Here is an 18,517-nt window from a genome sequence, read left to right as displayed (position 1 = left end):
GTGAAAATCCGAGCTACTCGCACTCAAAGCTGGCAAAATCGCTAAAAGTTGCCAAATCAACCGTTACAAATGTAATTAAAGTGTTTGGGGAACGTTTGTCGACAGCCAGGAAGTCTGGATCGGGGGGAAATCGAAAACCGGAAGCCGCTGAGACGACAAAGAGAGTTGCCGGTAGTTTCAAGCGAAACCCTAACCTCTCTCTCCGAGATGTCGCAAATAAGCTGGGTGTATCGTCTACAACCGTGCATCGAGCCAAAAAACGAGCCGGACTATCGACTTACAAGAAGGTAGCGCGATCCCGGAGGCTGTACACGACGATGCTGACGAAGTTTGACTGCGTGGTAATGGGCGACGAAACCTACGTCAAAGCCGACTACAAGCAGCTTCCGGGACAGGAGTTTTATACGGCAAAAGGAAGGGGAAAGGTAGCAGATATTTTCAAGCTCATAAAACTGTCAAAGTTTGCAAAGAAATATCTGGTTTGGCAAGCCATCTGTACCTGTGGCTTGAAAAGCAGCATTTTCATAGCTTCCGGGACTGTCAACCAAGAAATTTACGTGAAAGAGTGTTTGAATAAACGTCTGCTGCCTTTCCTGAAGAGACACGGTTGTTTCGTACTGTTCTGGCCGGATTTGGCATCTTGCCATTACGGTAAAAAGGCCATGGAGTGGTACGCCGCCAACAACGTGCAGGTACTTCCCAAGGACAAGAACCCTCCCAACACGCCAGAGCTCCGCTCAATTGAGAAATACTGGGCTATTGTCAAGCGGAACCTAAAGAAGACCAAAAAACTGCTAAGGACGAGCAGCAGTTCAAAGCAAACTGGCTTTCTGCGGCGAAGAAGGTGGACAAGGTGGCTGTACATTCTGATGGCAGGTGTCAAGCGTAAGGCCCGGCAATTCGGATTTGGAAAAGCGAAAGCCTAACTGAATATTTTTCCTGAATTTTATACTAATTGAACTTGAAAAAGAAATTTAATTTGATTTTTTAAATAAACGATTTCACCGATTTACACGCGTTTTCCCTTGACCAAATTTTGACCGTATCACCCTTTAAGTATGACCTCCGCTGCCTTCCTCATATTCAAGTCAAGAGCATATCATAATTAATACCTCTAAGGTGGCAGTGGCCGTGGTTCTCTTCGCGGCAACCATATTAATATGAGCTGTTCTGTTTATTCAGGACATGTTTGTGGTGGGACGTTTTCATTTCCCAACGTCTCCCAACAAACTTTTGACAACGTATGTTATGAGCTCAATTTCGTACGCTTAACGAATTTCCCAATTCTCCGGTGTCCTTTCCATTATAATGTGGGAAATTCGTGAAAGCCTAGGTGGTGCTCTAAGATCTCCTTCCGTCGCCTCTATTCGACAAAGATTGTGCACATTATAAGTTAAGTCCGAAGGCATAATCGATACTGCTGCACGTTTATGGGATCGATAACACATTTACCGATTATTTAGTCATCGCCGACAAGTCGTATCGATCCGACACACTGTAAGATTCTTTACAAACACCGACATTCCGTCCGGAATAACTGATAGTAATTCCACCTTCAGGATTGCATTGTGATTCTAGTTCAGACTATCAGTTATTCCGGACGACAGTGCTCGTGTCGAACATATCCCATATATTGTGCACATTATAAGTTAAGTCCGAAGGCATAATCGATACTGCTGCATGTTTATGGGATCGATAACACATTTACCGATTATTTAGTCATCGCCGACAAGTCGTATCGATCCGACAGACATTAAGATTCTTTACAAACACCGATATTCCGTCCGGAATAACTGATAGTATGTAAAGCGCATTAGTTCAGAAAATTCCACCTTCAGGATTGCATTGTGATTATAGTTCAATTCAATGGGAACGGAATTTCGGTATCTGGGTCCACCACTTAAGAGCCCATACTCATTCTCTCCTTCACCCTCCAACTGATTTACCCACCATTTCCGATTTATTTCTCTGAAAACTCGACATGTTACGTGTTTCCTGCCATTCTCCAATCATCCTCAATCCATTATTACCTTGGCCGCAACGCGTCTCATCTACATCTCTACGGCTACAAATTAATTAATTTTTGTTTTCTTACAGCTCCGCTATTTACAAACATTGAATACCATTTCCAATGAAAACAATCACACCATTATATTTCCATTCCCATCAGATGTTGTGAGAAAGATGCTTCGAAAATTCCCAAATGCCAATATGAATGGTAAGTAGATATTTGGGAAAAATCCTTCGGCTCCACACACCAACATAATCTGGTTTCCATGGATATGAAAATTAGTTCCTAATCTTGTTACTGTATACACTGCTAGGTCCCAAATATTGCCCAACCATCTCGTTGAAAGATTTGCGATACTCGAGGGCTGTTTACGAATTTAGAAAAACGGAATATTGAAAAACAAAAACACTTCTCACCATTTTAGAAGAATACTTTGGAATGCATTTTATTTGATTTGAATTTTGTTTTATAGGAAATTTATAATTTCCTTTAACTATGCCATAGTTCAAGCTTCAACTTTTTCTAAAATTTCTGGATTAAGTTTCACCAGTAGCATATTATCCATTACAGTCTTCGATATTCTTGACTTTTCCTTATTCAATGTCGTTGCAAGAGCATTGCATGTTCTTCTCAGGGATGTTTGGTTAATGGATGTAGCAAGAACAATTTTTAATAGAGCATGAATCTCAGGATCCTTGATTTGCATATATTTCCAATATTCCAAAATATTTGAAGAGTATGGTAATCTTTGAGTATATGACAAATTTTCCACCTTTTGTCGTGTGGTGAGATTTATTTCGTTTGTTGTTGAACTCCTGGAGATTTCTGGCATTGCAGCTTCGAGAATATTATAGGGATCATCAACTCTACCATTCTTTTTGGCACGATATTGTGTCTCATAGTCATCGGACAGAAGTTTATTATCACCTTCCAGGGATTTGATTAGATTTTCGATATTCGTTATGTGATCCTGGAGAATTGAAATTTAAACAAAAGATGAGGTTGGAGATGGATTAAAATTAATTTAGTTATTAAATAGGAAATAAATATTGCGGTTGTAAAAGAAATTAAGGTGAAATTATAATCAATGTGTTAATTACATTAATTCCTTGCGTTGTAGGAAAGGTTAATATTTTTTCTTAAAAATCTACCAAATTTAAAAAATCTTATTTTGATGAATTTAATCAAATGTTTGTAGTTAGTATAAAAAAATTTTTTCAAAATTTAATTTATATAGAAAATTTTGTCAAAATTTAATTTATATAGAAAATTTTGTCAATTTTATTTTCTATAGAAAAGTTTGTCAAAATTTTATTTCTATAGAAAATTTTCCCAAAATTTTAGTTCTATAGAAAATTTTGTCTAAATTTTATTTCTTATATTACAAAATAGTAATGCAACAACACGAAATTTATTTTTAGAAAGCTAATAAACATGTAATATAATAAGCAACGATGAGCCCGTCGTAAAACTAGGAAAAACACGACTAATGTACGCGTTAGAATTGTTGTTGTATCCTGGAAACCAGTTTCTGTTAATTGTCATATGTTGTAGTTGACTGTAGAAACAATAAGCATTGTTCGACTGTTCACCACTTAGGTGAATTCTAACAAATTAGCTTTCTAAAAATAAATTTCGTGTTGTTGCATTACTATGTAACAAAACGAAATAAAAACAAGTATATACAGCAGTAAGTTCGGCCGGGCCGAATCTTAAATACCCACCACCATGAACCAAATATTAGGATTTCCTTTGAAATTTCAGGAGGGCTTGAGGACTTGAGGACACTTCCCGAAGATACATTTAAAGATTTCACCTATGAGGACTATATTCTGGATTTATAAGAACCATTTTTGTTTGAGTTTTAGAGGAATCATTAACATCTCTTGTAAGTGTACAAGAAAATTATAAAATAACGTCTTAATTTGAAATCTTAAATCTGTAGAAGTAACATATGGAAATTTTACATTGAGTTTCAAGCAATTTTCATGATCAGTGCGCCTTCTACACCCTCAAGAAGTGAAGTCGGTCTATATGGAGGCATTACCAAATGGACCGATAAAAACTTAATCCGATACACGTTTTTGTGAGCCTTAAATACGAGAATATTTACAATTTCAGGCAAATCGGATAAAAACTACGGTTTCTAGAAACCTAAGGAGTTAAATCGGGAAATCGTTCTTATGGGGGCTATACTAAAATACCGACCGATACTAACCGTTTTCGGCACACCTCTTTATGGCCCAAAAATACCTCTAGATTTCCAATTTCAGGCAAATGGGATAAAAACTACGGTTTCTATAAGCCCAAGAAGTAAAATCGGGAGGTCGGTTTATATGGGGGCTATACCAAAACATGGACCGACACTCACCATTTTTGGCACACCTCTTCAAGGTCCCAAAATATCTCTAGATTTTCAATTTCGCGCAAATTGGATGAAAACTACGGTTTCTATAAGCGAAAGACCCCAAATCGGGAGGTCGGTTTATATGGGGGCTATACCAAAACATGGCCCGATATAGCCCATCTTCGAACTTGACCTGCGCGCAGACAAAAGACGATTCTGTGCCAAATTTCAGGACGATAGCTCCATTATTGAATGCTGTAGCGTGATTACAACAGACAGCCAGACAGACAGACAGACAGACAGACGGACATGCTTATATCGTCTTAGAATTTCTCCCTGATCAAGAATATATATACTTTATATAGTCGGAAATCGATATTTCGATGCGTTACAAACGGAATGACAAACTTATTATACCCCGTCACCATTCTATGGTGGTGGGTATAATAAGATTAAGGGACTTGTAAGTTATATGAAAAGATGATGTACAGTGGGAGAAAAGATGATTCAATTTGTAAGAGAAAATTTCCCAAATGTTTTCTCCATAAGGAGTTAGCATAAAGGGCCCAAAATTGAGTTATCTCTCCCAGCCAGATCTATACTAAAGGCTGTGGAAAGGTTCATTCGCCCGAACCGAAACATGTACAGTCCAGGCGTGTATAGATTGGTATCTGGCGTTTTCTTTTCAATGGCTCTATTAACCATGTTCCTTAATCTATATCTGTCCATAAAGCTCGAAAAATAATTGTATAATTAAATTTTATTTCTATAGAAAATTTTCTCAAAATTTTATTTCTATAGAAAATTTTGACAAAATTTTATTTCTATATACAAATTTGTTAACATTTTTTTCTATAGAAGATTTTGTCAAAATTTTTTTTTTCTATATAAAATTTTGTCAACATTTAATTTCTTTTCTTTTTGTCAATATTTTTTTTTTGTATAGAAAATTTTGTCAAAATTTTATTTCTAGAAAAAATTTTCTCAAAATTTTAGTTCTATAGAAAATTTTGTCAAAATTTTAGTTCTATATACATTTTTGTCAAAGTGTTATTTCTACAGACAATTTTTTCAAATTTTATTTCTATAGAAAATTTTCTCAAACTTTTATTTCTATAGATTTTTTTTATTTCTATAGAAAATTTTGTCAATATTTTATTCGTTTTGTTTTGTTATTGTTGGTTTTTTTTCCTTTAATCATTGTTGTTGTTTTTTAGATTTCAGCTTAAAACCATACATTGACTAAACTACTTATTTCTGTAGAAAATTATCTCAAAATTTTATTTCTATAGAAATTTTTGCCAACATTTTATTTCTGGAGAAAATTTTGTCAATTTTTATTATTTCTATAGAAAATTTTGTCAAAATTTTAGTTCTACAGAAAAGTTTGTCAAAATTTTATTTCTATAGAAATTTGTTTATTTCTATAGAAAATATTCTCAAAATTTTATTTCTACAGAAAGTTTTGTCAAAATTTTATTTCTATGGAAAAATTCGTCAAAACTTTATTTATATAGAAAATAATCTCAAAATTTTATTTCTATAGAAAGTTTTGTCAAAATTGTATTTCTATAGAAAATTTTGTCAAAATTTTACTTTTATAGAAAATTTTGTCAAAATATAATTTCCATAGAAGATTTTGTCAAAATTTTATTTCTATAGAAAATTTTGTCAAGATTTTATTTCTATAGAAATTTTTGTCAAAATTTTATTTCTATAGAAAAATTTTCAAAATTTTATTTCTTAGAAAATTTTGTCAAAATTTTATTTCTATAGAAAATTTTGTCAAAACTTTATTTCTATAGAAAATTTTGTCAAAATTTTATTTCTATAGAAAATGTTGTCAAAATTTTATATCTATAAGAAATTTTGTCAACATTTTATATCTATAGAAAATTTTGTTAAAATTTTATTTCTATAGAAAATTTTGTCAAAATTTTATATCTATAAGAAATTTTGTCAACATTTTAGTTCTACAGAAAAGTTTGTCAAAATTTTATTTCTATATTAATTTGTTTATTTCTATAGAAAATATTCTCAAAATTTTATTTCTACAGAAAGTTTTGTCAAAATTTTATTTCTATGGAAAAATTCGTCAAAACTTTATTTATATAGAAAATAATCTCAAAATTTTATTTCTATAGAAAGTTTTGTCAAAATTTTATTTCTATAGAAAATTTTGTCAAAATTTTACTTTTATAGAAAATTTTGTCAAAATTTAATTTCCATAGAAAATTTTGTCAAAATTTTATTTCTATAGAAAATTTTGTCAAGATTTTATTTCTATAGAAAATTTTGTCAAAATTTTATTTCTATAGAAAATTTTGTCAAAATTTTATTTCTTAGAAAATTTTGTCAAAACTTTATTTCTATAGAAAATTTTGTCAAAACTTTATTTCTATAGAAAATTTTGTCAAAATTTTATTTCTATAGAAAATTTTGTCAAAATTTTATTTCTATAGAAAATTTTGTCAAAATTTTATTTCTATAGAAAATTTTGTCAAAATTTTATATCTATAGGAAATTTTGTCAAAATTTTATTTCTATAGAAAATATTCTTTCTAAAGAAAATTTTGTCAAAATTTTATTTCTATAGAAAATTTTGTCAAAATTTTACTTCTATAGAAAATTTTGTCAAAATTTAATTTCCATAGAAAATTTTGTCAAAATTTTATTTCTATACAAAATTTTGTCAAAATTTTATTTCTGTAGAAAATTTTGTCAAAATTTTATTTCTATAGAAAATTTTGTCAAAATTTTATTTCTATAGAAAATTTTGTCAAAATTTTATTTCTATTGATTTCTGTCAATATTTTATTTCTGTATTAATATGCTGTGTACAGGGACAATTTCATTTTTATGTGATAATGTATACAAAAGCACATCGTCAGCGTACATTTCTATAGAAAATTTTCTCAAAATTTTATTTCTATAGACAATTTTGTCAAAATTTTATTTCTATAGATTTCTGTCAAAATTTTATTTCTATAGAAAAATTTTTCTCAAAGTTTTATTTCTATAGAAAATTTTGTCAAAATTTTATTTTGCTAGAAAATTTTGCCAAAATTTTATTTGTTTAGATTTCTGTCAAAATTTTATTTCTATAGAAAATTTTGTCAAAATTTTATTTCTATAGATTTCTGTCAAAATTTTATTTCTGTATTAATATGCTGTGTACAGATGGCAATTTCATTTTTATGTGACCCTGTATACAATGGGTTACACGTACATTTCTATCGAAAATTTTCTCAAAATTTTATTTCTATCGAAAATTTTCTCAAATTTGTATGTCCAATTGTATACAGGGTCACATAAAAATGAAATTGCCATCTGTACACAGCATATTAATACAGAAATAAAATGTTGACAGAAATCTATAGAAATAAAGTTTTGACAAAATTTTCTATAGAAATAAAATTAGGACAAAATTTTCTATAGAAATAAACTTTTGACATTTTTTATAGAAATACAATTTTGACAAAATTAAAAAAAAATAAATTTTGGCAATATTTTTAAAAGAAATAAAATTCTAACAAATTGTTTAAAAGAAATAAGATTTTAATAAAATGTTTAAAAGAAACAAAGTTTTGACAAATTTTTCTACAGAAATAAAATTTTGACAAAATTTTCTATTGAATTAAAATTTTGACAAAATTTTCTATAGAAATAAAATTAGGACAAAATTGATTGAAGAATAAACCAACAATAACAAAACAAAACGAAAAATTTTATTTCTATAGAAAAGTTTCTGAAAATTTTATTTTTATAGAAAATTTTGTCAAAATTTTATTTCTATATAAGATTTTCTCAAAATTTTATTTCTATAGAAAATTTTGTCAAAATTTTATTTCTATATAAAATTTTCTCCGAATTTTTTTCTGTAGAAAGATTTGTCAAAATTTTATTTCTATAGAACATTTTATCAAAATTTTAATTCTATAGAAAATTTTGTCAAAATTTGATTTCTATAAAAAATGTCGCAAAATTTTATTTCTATAGAAAATTTTCTCAACATTTTATTTCTAAAAAAATTTTTTTCAAAATTTTATTTTGTATAGAAAATTTGTGAAGTATCTCTTAGTTGTTGGAGAGGAATATTTTTTCGGTGACTTAATTTCAGTGACAATTTTCATTAATATTACTAAGCTTTTTCTATCAGTATATGGTGAAGGGTTTAAAGTTCTAAACCTGTTCATTTATATTAAAAAGATTTTAAAAAATCCCCAATCAAATCATGCAAAGTCCCCAATTCTAAACTTCCAAATATGGGAAAATTTCCCAACACTGTTCCCAGGAGTGTTTATAGAAAATGTTCCCCTAACATTACTCACCACTGCTTGCCTTCGCCTCTCCTCACTAAAGTATGGTGTATCCAAATGATTAAATCTAGGATCAAAATATAAAGCAGCATTGAAAGCTTCATTGTCCAATATTTTTTGCTTCACCTCAAGCATGGCCTCCAATAGGTACATGGCATATTCATTACCAGGAAGACGTTTCAATTTTGCTTCGCATAACAGCCAATCACGATAGAAGTCACCAATAATATATTGTTCACATTGTTGGTGATCGGACCAATCTCTGAGGGGGTCATAGGTTTCCAAAAAAGCATCTAGCCATTCCAAATGAATTTCATAATTAATTTCACTATTTGTTGAAAATGCCCGGAGAGAGGATACCATATCAAAAGTGGATTTCCAACGATTACCACTATCCAAGCAGGGTAAGAATATATTGTTGGTTTGTTGCAAATGGATTTCTTTGATAGTCTGGCGACATTCATTTAAATCGCTTTCAATAGATTTAAAATAAATACGGGTAGCCAGCTCTATGATGTAGGAACCATTGAAAACTATTGATAGGAGAAATGGAGGAGCTGGGCTTAGCTCTCCACTGGATTCGACTAAAGTCAAATTGTTTATTTCTTCAATTTCATTACTTAGCAGTTGAAGAGCTTTCAGAGATCGACCATGATTATCACTGGATATGGCATACAATTGCTGGATATTAATCTCATATTCCTGTAGACACTTTAAAATCGCATCCTTTAGCTTATTGGGAGAATTGTGGTCCTTAATACGTATTGTTCCTATGGTGTAGATAATAATTTCATATTTTTCAATTTGCTGAATATGGATGACCATTAAATTGCTTCCTTGCCGTCCAACTATGTCGATTTTTAAAGCTAAGGGCTTCCCGTATAGCTTACTCTTAATATAAGTTCTTATTCGTAATGACCAAAATTCCAAAGCATCCTGGATATTCTCACTGTTTAAATCCAAACGGTATTCATCTTGATAGGGTTGTATAATTTTTTTAAAATACCTCTCATCATCGAAGATACGTAAGGGAAGATTTTTCACCGCAATCAGGCCAATACAACACTTGAGAAATTCATTTTTACTTAATTTCAGTACTTCGTTATTCAATCGCGTTATGGTATTTATATTTATTGTGGGCTTTGGATGATAGTCTCGGGTAAATTTGATATTATGCATTTTCTCATAATGCCTTTTGATATTGCCAATTATGAGACCACATAATTCTTTGCGACATATCAGACATGTTGACTTATTAGTGTCTTTATTGAAACTCACATAATTTTCGATTTTAAAGAGACGCGGTGGCATTTCCAAATGTTTTCCCTTTGCCAGCAAGTGTAGCACTGAAGAAACATCCCCTTTATAAAGTTGTCTCGCACACAATTTGGCAACTTGGCTACAAGTACAAGTACACAATGATGCTATGCGAGAGAAGAGTATCGGTAACAGTAACGGTAAATACTTGTGATAACTTTACCATGAGATATGAAAGGAGATGGGGAAACCCTGTTCAATGGCGAATAATAGAGGAACGTTTATCGTGAACAATTCACGCATTTAAATAAAGGGCGGAGTGTAAATTTGAAACGATTGCTAGTTATGGGTGGAGTTATTTAATGGGTGGAGTCGAAATCTATACACAGAAAAAAATCCGAAGTTAAACTAACGCTAAATTTAATTATTTTTATTGCAAACATTATTTGTGTGTATTTATATTTTATTATATTGTTTTTGAAATTTTCCAAATGAAATCTTACTTTTTTCTCAAACATTTTGTGAATTACATGTGGGTATAAAATTCAATGCCCTTAGCAATAAGTTCAATACACAGAAAAAAATTTCACGAAAATTTTTCCAATTAAAATCTTAATTGAGTTTTAAAAAATATTAAATTAAAAATTTAATTGATTCAACAAAATTTTTAATTGAAACAAAAATCAATCACACAAATTAATAGTATCAATTAATTTTTTAACTGACTGTCAATTAATTTTTTAATTTATACTATCATTTCTGTGATTGAAGACATTTCAATTAAAAAATTAATTGGATCAATTAATTTCGTGATTGAATCAGAAAAAAAATTTTGTGTGTGTATGTTATGAATTAAGCAAAAGAAAATTTTCGTACGATTCCCAAAAATAGTAAGAATGAATTATTGTATGGTTAAAATGGTCAAGATTAGTCGCCAATGAATTGCTTTTAGTTATTTTTATACCCACCACCATAAAATGGTGACGGGGGTATAATAAGTTTGTCATTCCGTTTGTAACACATCGAAATATCGATTTCCGACTATACAAGGTATATATATTCTTGATCAGGGAGAAATTCTAAGACGATATAAGCATGTCCGTCTGTCCGTCTGTCTGTCTGTCTGTCTGTCTGTCTGTTGTAATCACGCTACAGCCTTCAATAATGGCGCTATCGTCCCGAAATTTGGCACAGATTAGTTTTTTGTTTGCAGGCAGGTCAAGTTCGAAGATGGGCTATATCGGTCCAAGTTTTGATATAGTCCCCATATAAACCGACCTCCCGATTTGGGGTCTTGGGCCTATAAAAACCATAGTTTTTACCAGATTTGCCTGAAATTGGACATCTAGAGGTATTTTGGGACCATAAAGAGGTGTGTCGAAAATGGTCCGTATCGGTCCATGTATTAGTATAGCCCCCATATAGACCGATCTGCCGATTTTGCTTCTTAGGCGTCTAGAAACAGTATTTTCTATCAGATTTGTCTGAAATTGAAAATCTAGAGGTATTTTAGGACCATAAGGAGGTGTGTCGAAAATCGTTCGTATGGGTCCATGTTTTGATATAACCCCATATAGACCGATCTGCCGATTTTGCTTCTTGGGCGTCTAGAAACTATATTTACCATCCGATTTGCCTGAAATTGGAAATCTAGAGGTATTGTGGGACAATAAAGAGGTGTGTCGAAAATGGTCAATATCGGTCCATGTTTTGGTATAGCCCCCATATAGACCGATCTCCCGATTTTGCTTCTTACGCGTCTAGAAACAGTATTTTCTATCCGATTTGTATGAAATTGAAAATCTAAAGGTATTTTGGGACCATAAAGAGGTGTGTCGAAAATGGTCCGCATAGGTCCATGTTTTGATTTAGCCCCCATATAAACCAACCTCTCGATTTGGAGTCTTGGGCCTATAAAAACCGTAGTTTTTATCCAATTTGCCTGAAATTGAAAATATAGAGGTAACATCCGCTTTGCCTGAAATTCTTGAGCTACAATAAACTGTATTTATTACATGATTTGCCTGAAATTCGAAATATAGAGGGATTTTTAGACCACATATAAGAGTGCCGAAATTGAGGTATATCAGTTCATTTTTTGGTATAACCCCCATATAGACTGATCTCTCGATTTTTACTTCTTGGGAGTCTAGAGACTATATTTTCTGGCCGATTTGTTTGAAATTGAAAATCTGGAGGTATTTTAAGATCACAAATATGTTAGTAGCAAATGGTGCCTATCGGTCCATGTTTTGGTATAGCCCCCATATACACCGATCTCCCGGCTTTATTTCTTGGGCTTCTAGAATCCGTAGTGTTTATCCGATTTGCTGGAAATTAGTAATCTATAATAAAATTTTAGACAAACGAAATTTCTTTTTCTTATAAAGTGTTTTCGTTTATTCAACGATTGTCTCTAAAATTTGTGTCAAAAGAAAACTTTGCTTGTCTAAAATTACGTTTCTCAAAAAAGAAAACACTTCTTTCAGGGTATAGCAGGCGCACTGATCATGAAAATTGTTTCAAACTGAAAGTAACCCACTACGACGAAGAGTTTTCATAGTAAACTATTATACTTGATTCATGGTGGTGGGTATTAAAAATTCGGCCGGCCGAATTTACTGCTGTATACACTTGTTTCTTCTATGAGAGGGTATAATTTCGTGAACTGCTGTTAAAAAGTACGACAGCGCATAAAATTTTCCTGGTTTTATCAACGCTGTGTGGAAATATCAAAATGTGGAGTACAATTTAGTTCAATTTTCGCATGAGTTGCTCCATTCTTCCTATAAAACAGTTCACTTTTTTCCGGTGCGCACATAACTCTATCAATGTGCCTACCAGAAATATTGGTTTTAGACCCCATAAGATATATACCGATCGACTCAGAATCACCTTCTGAGTCGATCTAGCGCTTGGTGTCCGTCCGTCTGTCCGTCTGTCCGTCTGTCCATGTATTTGTTGTTCACAGGATTCCGGTCGCAATTATTAACCGATTTTGATGAAATTTGGCACAGGGAGTTTTTTGGGCACAAGGGCGAACGCTATTGAATTTGGAAGAAATCGGATCAAATTTAGATATAGCTTCCATATATATGTTTCGCCCGATTTCGACAAATGGGATCACATTGCGCTTATTTTCAAACGGATCGTCACCAAATTTGGCAAAAGGTAATCTTTTTCACCGCCCTTCAAGTCTGCAAAATTTCATCCAAATCGGTTCAGATTTAGATATAGCTCTCATATATATGTATCGCCCGATTTTTCTAAATTTGGCCATAAAACCCTTATTTATTACTCAAAGTTGGCTAAGTGTAATATTCTATAGCACTTACTATATGTGCAAAAAACATCGAAATCGGTTCAGATTTAGATATAGCTACCATATATATGTATAGCCCGATTTTCCCTAATTTGGCCATAGAACCCTTATTTATTAACCGATCTTACTCAAAGTTGGCTAGATCCAGTCCCCTATAGTACTAACGGTATGTGCAAAAAATCATCGAAATCGGTTCAGATTTAGCTTTAGCTCCCATATATATGTACCGCCCGATTTTTCTAAATTTGGCCATAAAACCCTTATTTATCAACCGATCTTCTATAGCACTTACTATATGTGCAAAACAAACATCGAAATCGGTTCAGATTTAGATATAGGTCCCATATATATGTATAGCCCGATTTTCCCAAATTTGGCCATAGAACCCTTATTTATTAACCGATCTTACACAAAGTTGGCTAGATCCAGTCCCCTATAGTACTAACGGTATGTGCAAAAAATCATCGAAATTGCTTCAGATTTAGCTATAGCTCCCATATATATGTATCGCCCGATTTTGCCAAATTTGGTCATAATAACCTAATTTTTGACTATAGAGACCTCATTTATTACCTAATCGTACTCAAATTTTGCACAAGGTAACCGTCTGTGGTATTAATCAAACCCGAAAAATATTATGCAAATTGGTTCAGATTTAGATATAGCTTCCATATATATGCATCGCTCTATTTTCCCAAATTTGGCCATAGTACTCTTATTTATTAACCAATGTTACTCAAATTTCAAATTTTGATGTACTAGCCGATCCTATTTATACGTACTTGTAGCTCTTACATAAGAATATTGCTCGATTTTTACAAATTTTGATTTATTACCCACACTAATTGAACGATTTTCTCTTTTTTAATAATGGGCTTAGTGGCATACTAACTCCGTAGGTGCAATATCAACACAGCCAATGTTGCTAGAAGTAGGGGAAATTCCTTATATGTACTGTTTTTCTAATATTTAGCGTCTTGTAGGGACGTAGGGCCACAATGTAGGGACATTTTCATTCAACACAATTTGTAATAATTTTTACATTTTGGTGGCTCTAGAGGAGGAAATTAGAAGACGGCAAGGCTTGATCATTAACTATGTGTGTTAACAACAGTTACCACTCGTGCCAAAAAAAAAAATCTAACAAAATTTGAAGATTACCACAAATCTACCAAACAAATATTTCTATAGAAATTTTTGTCAAAACTTTATTCCTGTAGAAAATTTTGTCAACATTTTATTTCTATTGAAAATTTTGTCAAAATTGTATTTCTATAGAAATTTTTTTCAAAATATTATTTCTATAAAAAATTTTCTCAGAATTTTATTTCTATAGAATTTTTTGTCAAAATTTTATTTTTATAGAGATTTAACAAAAAAAGATTACTATTTTGGATAGAATTCTACCAACTGTGGCAACCGTGGTGGTAATACAAATTTATATTCTAAGTTATATACGTTGCATATTCATGTTTTAAGATAATAAAGTACTTAGAACCATTTTTGTTTTGTAAATTTTTTTTAAATTTAACAAAAAATATTGTAGGGAAAATTGTGTGGGAAAGTAGGGAACTTTTTTTGTCCTTGTAGGGTAAACCGAACATTTTCCCTGGCAACATTGACTATGAGCTATAGTCAGATTGAGACAAAGTACCCATAAACATGTACCCCTTAATTTTCTTAAATATGCAACTTCGGTTTATCTCCCAGACCTATATCAATGTTATCACACAATTGTTTATGATTACTAATTCAGTAAGGGTGGTTTAGGGTATGATATAGTCGGCCCGCCCGACTTTCTATTTTACTCACTTGTTTTAGATATTTTTGTCAACATTTTATTTCCTTTGAAACATTTGCCAATTTTTTTCTATCTATATATTTCTATAGAAAATGTTGTCAAAATATTATTTCTATAGAAAATTTTATTTCTTTAGAAAATTTTATCAAAAGTTTTCTATAGAAAATTTTTGTTAAAATTTTATTTCTATAGAAAATGTTGTCAAAATTTTAATTCTATAGAAAATTTTATGAAAATTTTATTTCTATAGAAAATTTTATGAAAATTTTATTTTTATAGAAAATTTTGTCAAAATTTTATTTCTATAGAAAATTTTGTCAAAACTTTATTTCTATAGAAAATTTTGTCAAATTATTATTTCTATAGAAAAATTTGTCAAATTTTTATTTCTATACAAGGCATATTAAAGAGGTAAAGTCATGCAATCAGGTGACTAATATCGACATTCATCTTGTCAAAGGCTTTGTTTACGTTTAGTAGGTTTGTTTACATTCTTTGTGTACATAAATATTACAATACAACAACACTACACATACAAAAAATGTCAACTTAAGTGACCTGCCATTTTAGTTTGACTTTCTAAATATCATGGGGTGTACACACGTTTGCTCGTGACTTTACCTTTAATTAATATGCCTTGATTTCTATAGAATAAAATTTTGTTACTTTTAAACATTTGTTAAAATTTTATTACTTTTCAAAATTTTGTCATTTTTTTTTTATTTTTTTTAATTTGTCAAAACTTTATTTCTATAGAAAATATAGTTAAACCAGAATTTGTTTTGATAATTGGTTGATAGTTTTGCTACAAGTAGATGATGCTGATGAGGAATGTGGTAATTCCGAAACGTGCGTCCATCCAAACATCTTGCAATCTATAGGGCTTTGCCCAAATAAATTTGACAAACATTCGTTTCCTCTGTTGGTTAAGCTACACTTGTAGTTTAGTCAACGCAATGGTCTTTAAGCTGAGATCAAAACAACAAATAACATTTTATTTCTATAAAAAAATATTGTTAAAATTTTGATTTCTATAGAATTTTTTTTCATGATTTTATTTCATTTGAAAATTTAGTCAAAATTTTATTTCTTTTGATTTTTTATTTTATTTCTTTTGAAAATTCAAATAAACTTTATATCAAAGATACAAAATCCTCAAAATATGTCTTAACCGATATTTGAAGCGTTTTTAACTTAAATCTAAAGATTCAATACTTCAGTTATTTTAAGGACGATTTCTTTAATTCAAAAATGTTTTTCTTTACTTTAAGGAAAATTTTCGTTAGTTCAAAGACATACAACGGAGGGACGGAAATTTCCAAAATTTGTGTCTTAAAATTAATAAAAAAAAAAATTAAGCAATTATAAACTTCCGTTTAATTAAAATTTCATTATTTTAAAGAAATTTGTCTTTAATATTGTATAAATTGCGTTTCCTAAAATTTAGGTTGCGTAGTCTTTAATTCCACGTAAATATTTTTCAGTGTAATTGTATATAGTCCCGGAGCCTCTTGGAGGAGTTAATTTCAAATCCGGTTAAAATTTGGTACGTGATGTTAGTTTATGTCCTCTAAAAACCGTGAAAATTTGGTTCAAATTTGTCAAGAGTTATATATAGCCCCCATACACTCACAATTTTTTTGTGATTCAATCACAAAATTAATTGGTCCAATTAATATTTTAATTGAAATGACAGAAATGATAGTATCAATTAAAAAATTAATTGACAGCCAATTAAAAAATTAATTGATCCAATTAAAAAATTAATTGATACTATTAATTTGTGTGATTGATTTTTGTTTCAATTAAAAAATTTGTTGAATCAATTAAATTTTTAATTGAATATTTTTTAAAACTCAATTAAGATTTTAATTGGAAAAATTTTCGTGAAATTTTTTTCTGTAAAAATAAAACGATCCCAGATTTATTTCCCGATCGCCGGATTGTTAAAAATTAGAGGGGAGTGAAGAGACATTTGATCTAGTGATAGGAGTTGATCTAGGTGGAAGTATAGGTAGAGCAGAATGTGGATTTAGAAGACGGTGACATGGTCTGAATTGGGATACTGGGCTTTTGATATATATAGAGAGATGTGGAACTAGAATGGGGTGAATGAGGATGGACGTGGGAATTATTATCTGGGATATAGAATTGAGAGCATATCTGGCTGGGTCAAAAGCAGCAGACGATGATATATGTAGGGCGAGTGAAAAGAATGAGTAGATTTTAGACCACTACCCACAATGTCTCAAGATATGGATGAGACATTGTGGGTAGCTTACCTCAGCCACATGTCAAACATTAACTATGATACTACACCGTGGCATCATGTACAGCACACAAATAATTTTGTGACAAGTAAAATCTCATTCCCGACTTAAATAAAAGTGTGAAACTAATTATCGTACACTTCTACATGTAATCGAATGGTATCCACTAGGGGATGTCAGCTTTTAAATTTCAATAATTGGTAGTTGCCAAAGGGAAGATTTCTCTCAAAGTGTTTGCTAGATTCAACCCTCTCAATGGAAGTCAATATAAATTATCCTTCACCCACAAGTTACTCACTTTGAAAGGGGGCGAAGACTAATAATGAAGCGGTATGTAACACTTTTTCTTGATGTTTTACATCTGTTTAATAAACAGCCCTTTTGTAGAATAAAAGTTTGAATATTGGATAATGGCATGTAGCGTTAAAACGCCCACCATTTAATCCAATAATTAACATGGCTGAATGTGTCTTCAGACAAACTTTGCATTCAAACTAAACAGGTTATTTTCAATGGGCCAAAATGTGGCCATCCAAGAAGTTTAATCTGGTGATCGGTTTATATGGGGGGCACGCACAGTGCTTCGAAAACGGCAAAAAGTACGAGCTCGGATTTTTATTCTAATAAAATAAAATTCTGCTGTATTTGACAAGAACCCTTTTAAAACGGAATTTGGCATTTTTTGGTCGACATGTAGTTTGATTACTTGAATGGTATAAAATAACAAGTGGTCGGATTTTAGTCAAATTAAATATTTGATTTTTTATGAAGTAAAACTAAAAAAATTAGCAAATTAAAGTTTTTAATAGGGTGACCATGCACTCAAAAAAAAAGTTTGCTTGGATTCAAAGATTTCGATCTTCCCTTAAGGATTTTGGTATTGATTTCGAGCCAAAGATGCGGCTTCATTAAAATAAAGAATTTTTTTAGCAACCTATCTGGCTTTAAATCTAGGACCAATAAAATTAGGATACATATCTCATTTATCAAAATTTCATTCTCTTTTCGCGGTTTATTAATAAAGGTACTCACGTACAAACAAATGCCAGTTTAAACATCCAAATTAAAATGTTTTCTTAATTCCAAAAAAAAACAACTTTAAACCAAAGACGCAAAATCCTCAAAATAAGTCTTAGCCTATATTTGAAGCATTTTGATCTTATATCTAAAAATTCAATATTTCAATTAAT

General features: G+C 31.1%; 1 protein-coding gene across 1 annotated transcript in view; it reads right to left on the bottom strand.

Annotated features, from left to right (window-relative positions):
* Positions 1-2,919: 2,919 nt before the first annotated feature.
* Positions 2,920-18,517, bottom strand: part of LOC142230798 (N-fatty-acyl-amino acid synthase/hydrolase PM20D1.2-like) — a 65,356-nt gene continuing 49,758 nt past the window's right edge. Inside the window, 1 exon segment of the mRNA XM_075301425.1 lies at positions 2,920-2,981. Within this exon segment, the coding sequence (XP_075157540.1) occupies positions 2,935-2,981 (47 nt within the window). The 3' untranslated portion in view covers positions 2,920-2,934.

This window comes from Haematobia irritans, chromosome 3 (assembly GCF_050003625.1).
Source record: "Haematobia irritans isolate KBUSLIRL chromosome 3, ASM5000362v1, whole genome shotgun sequence".
Taxonomy (NCBI): domain Eukaryota; kingdom Metazoa; phylum Arthropoda; class Insecta; order Diptera; family Muscidae; genus Haematobia; species Haematobia irritans.
This window is presented reverse-complemented; position numbering and strand designations above follow the sequence as displayed.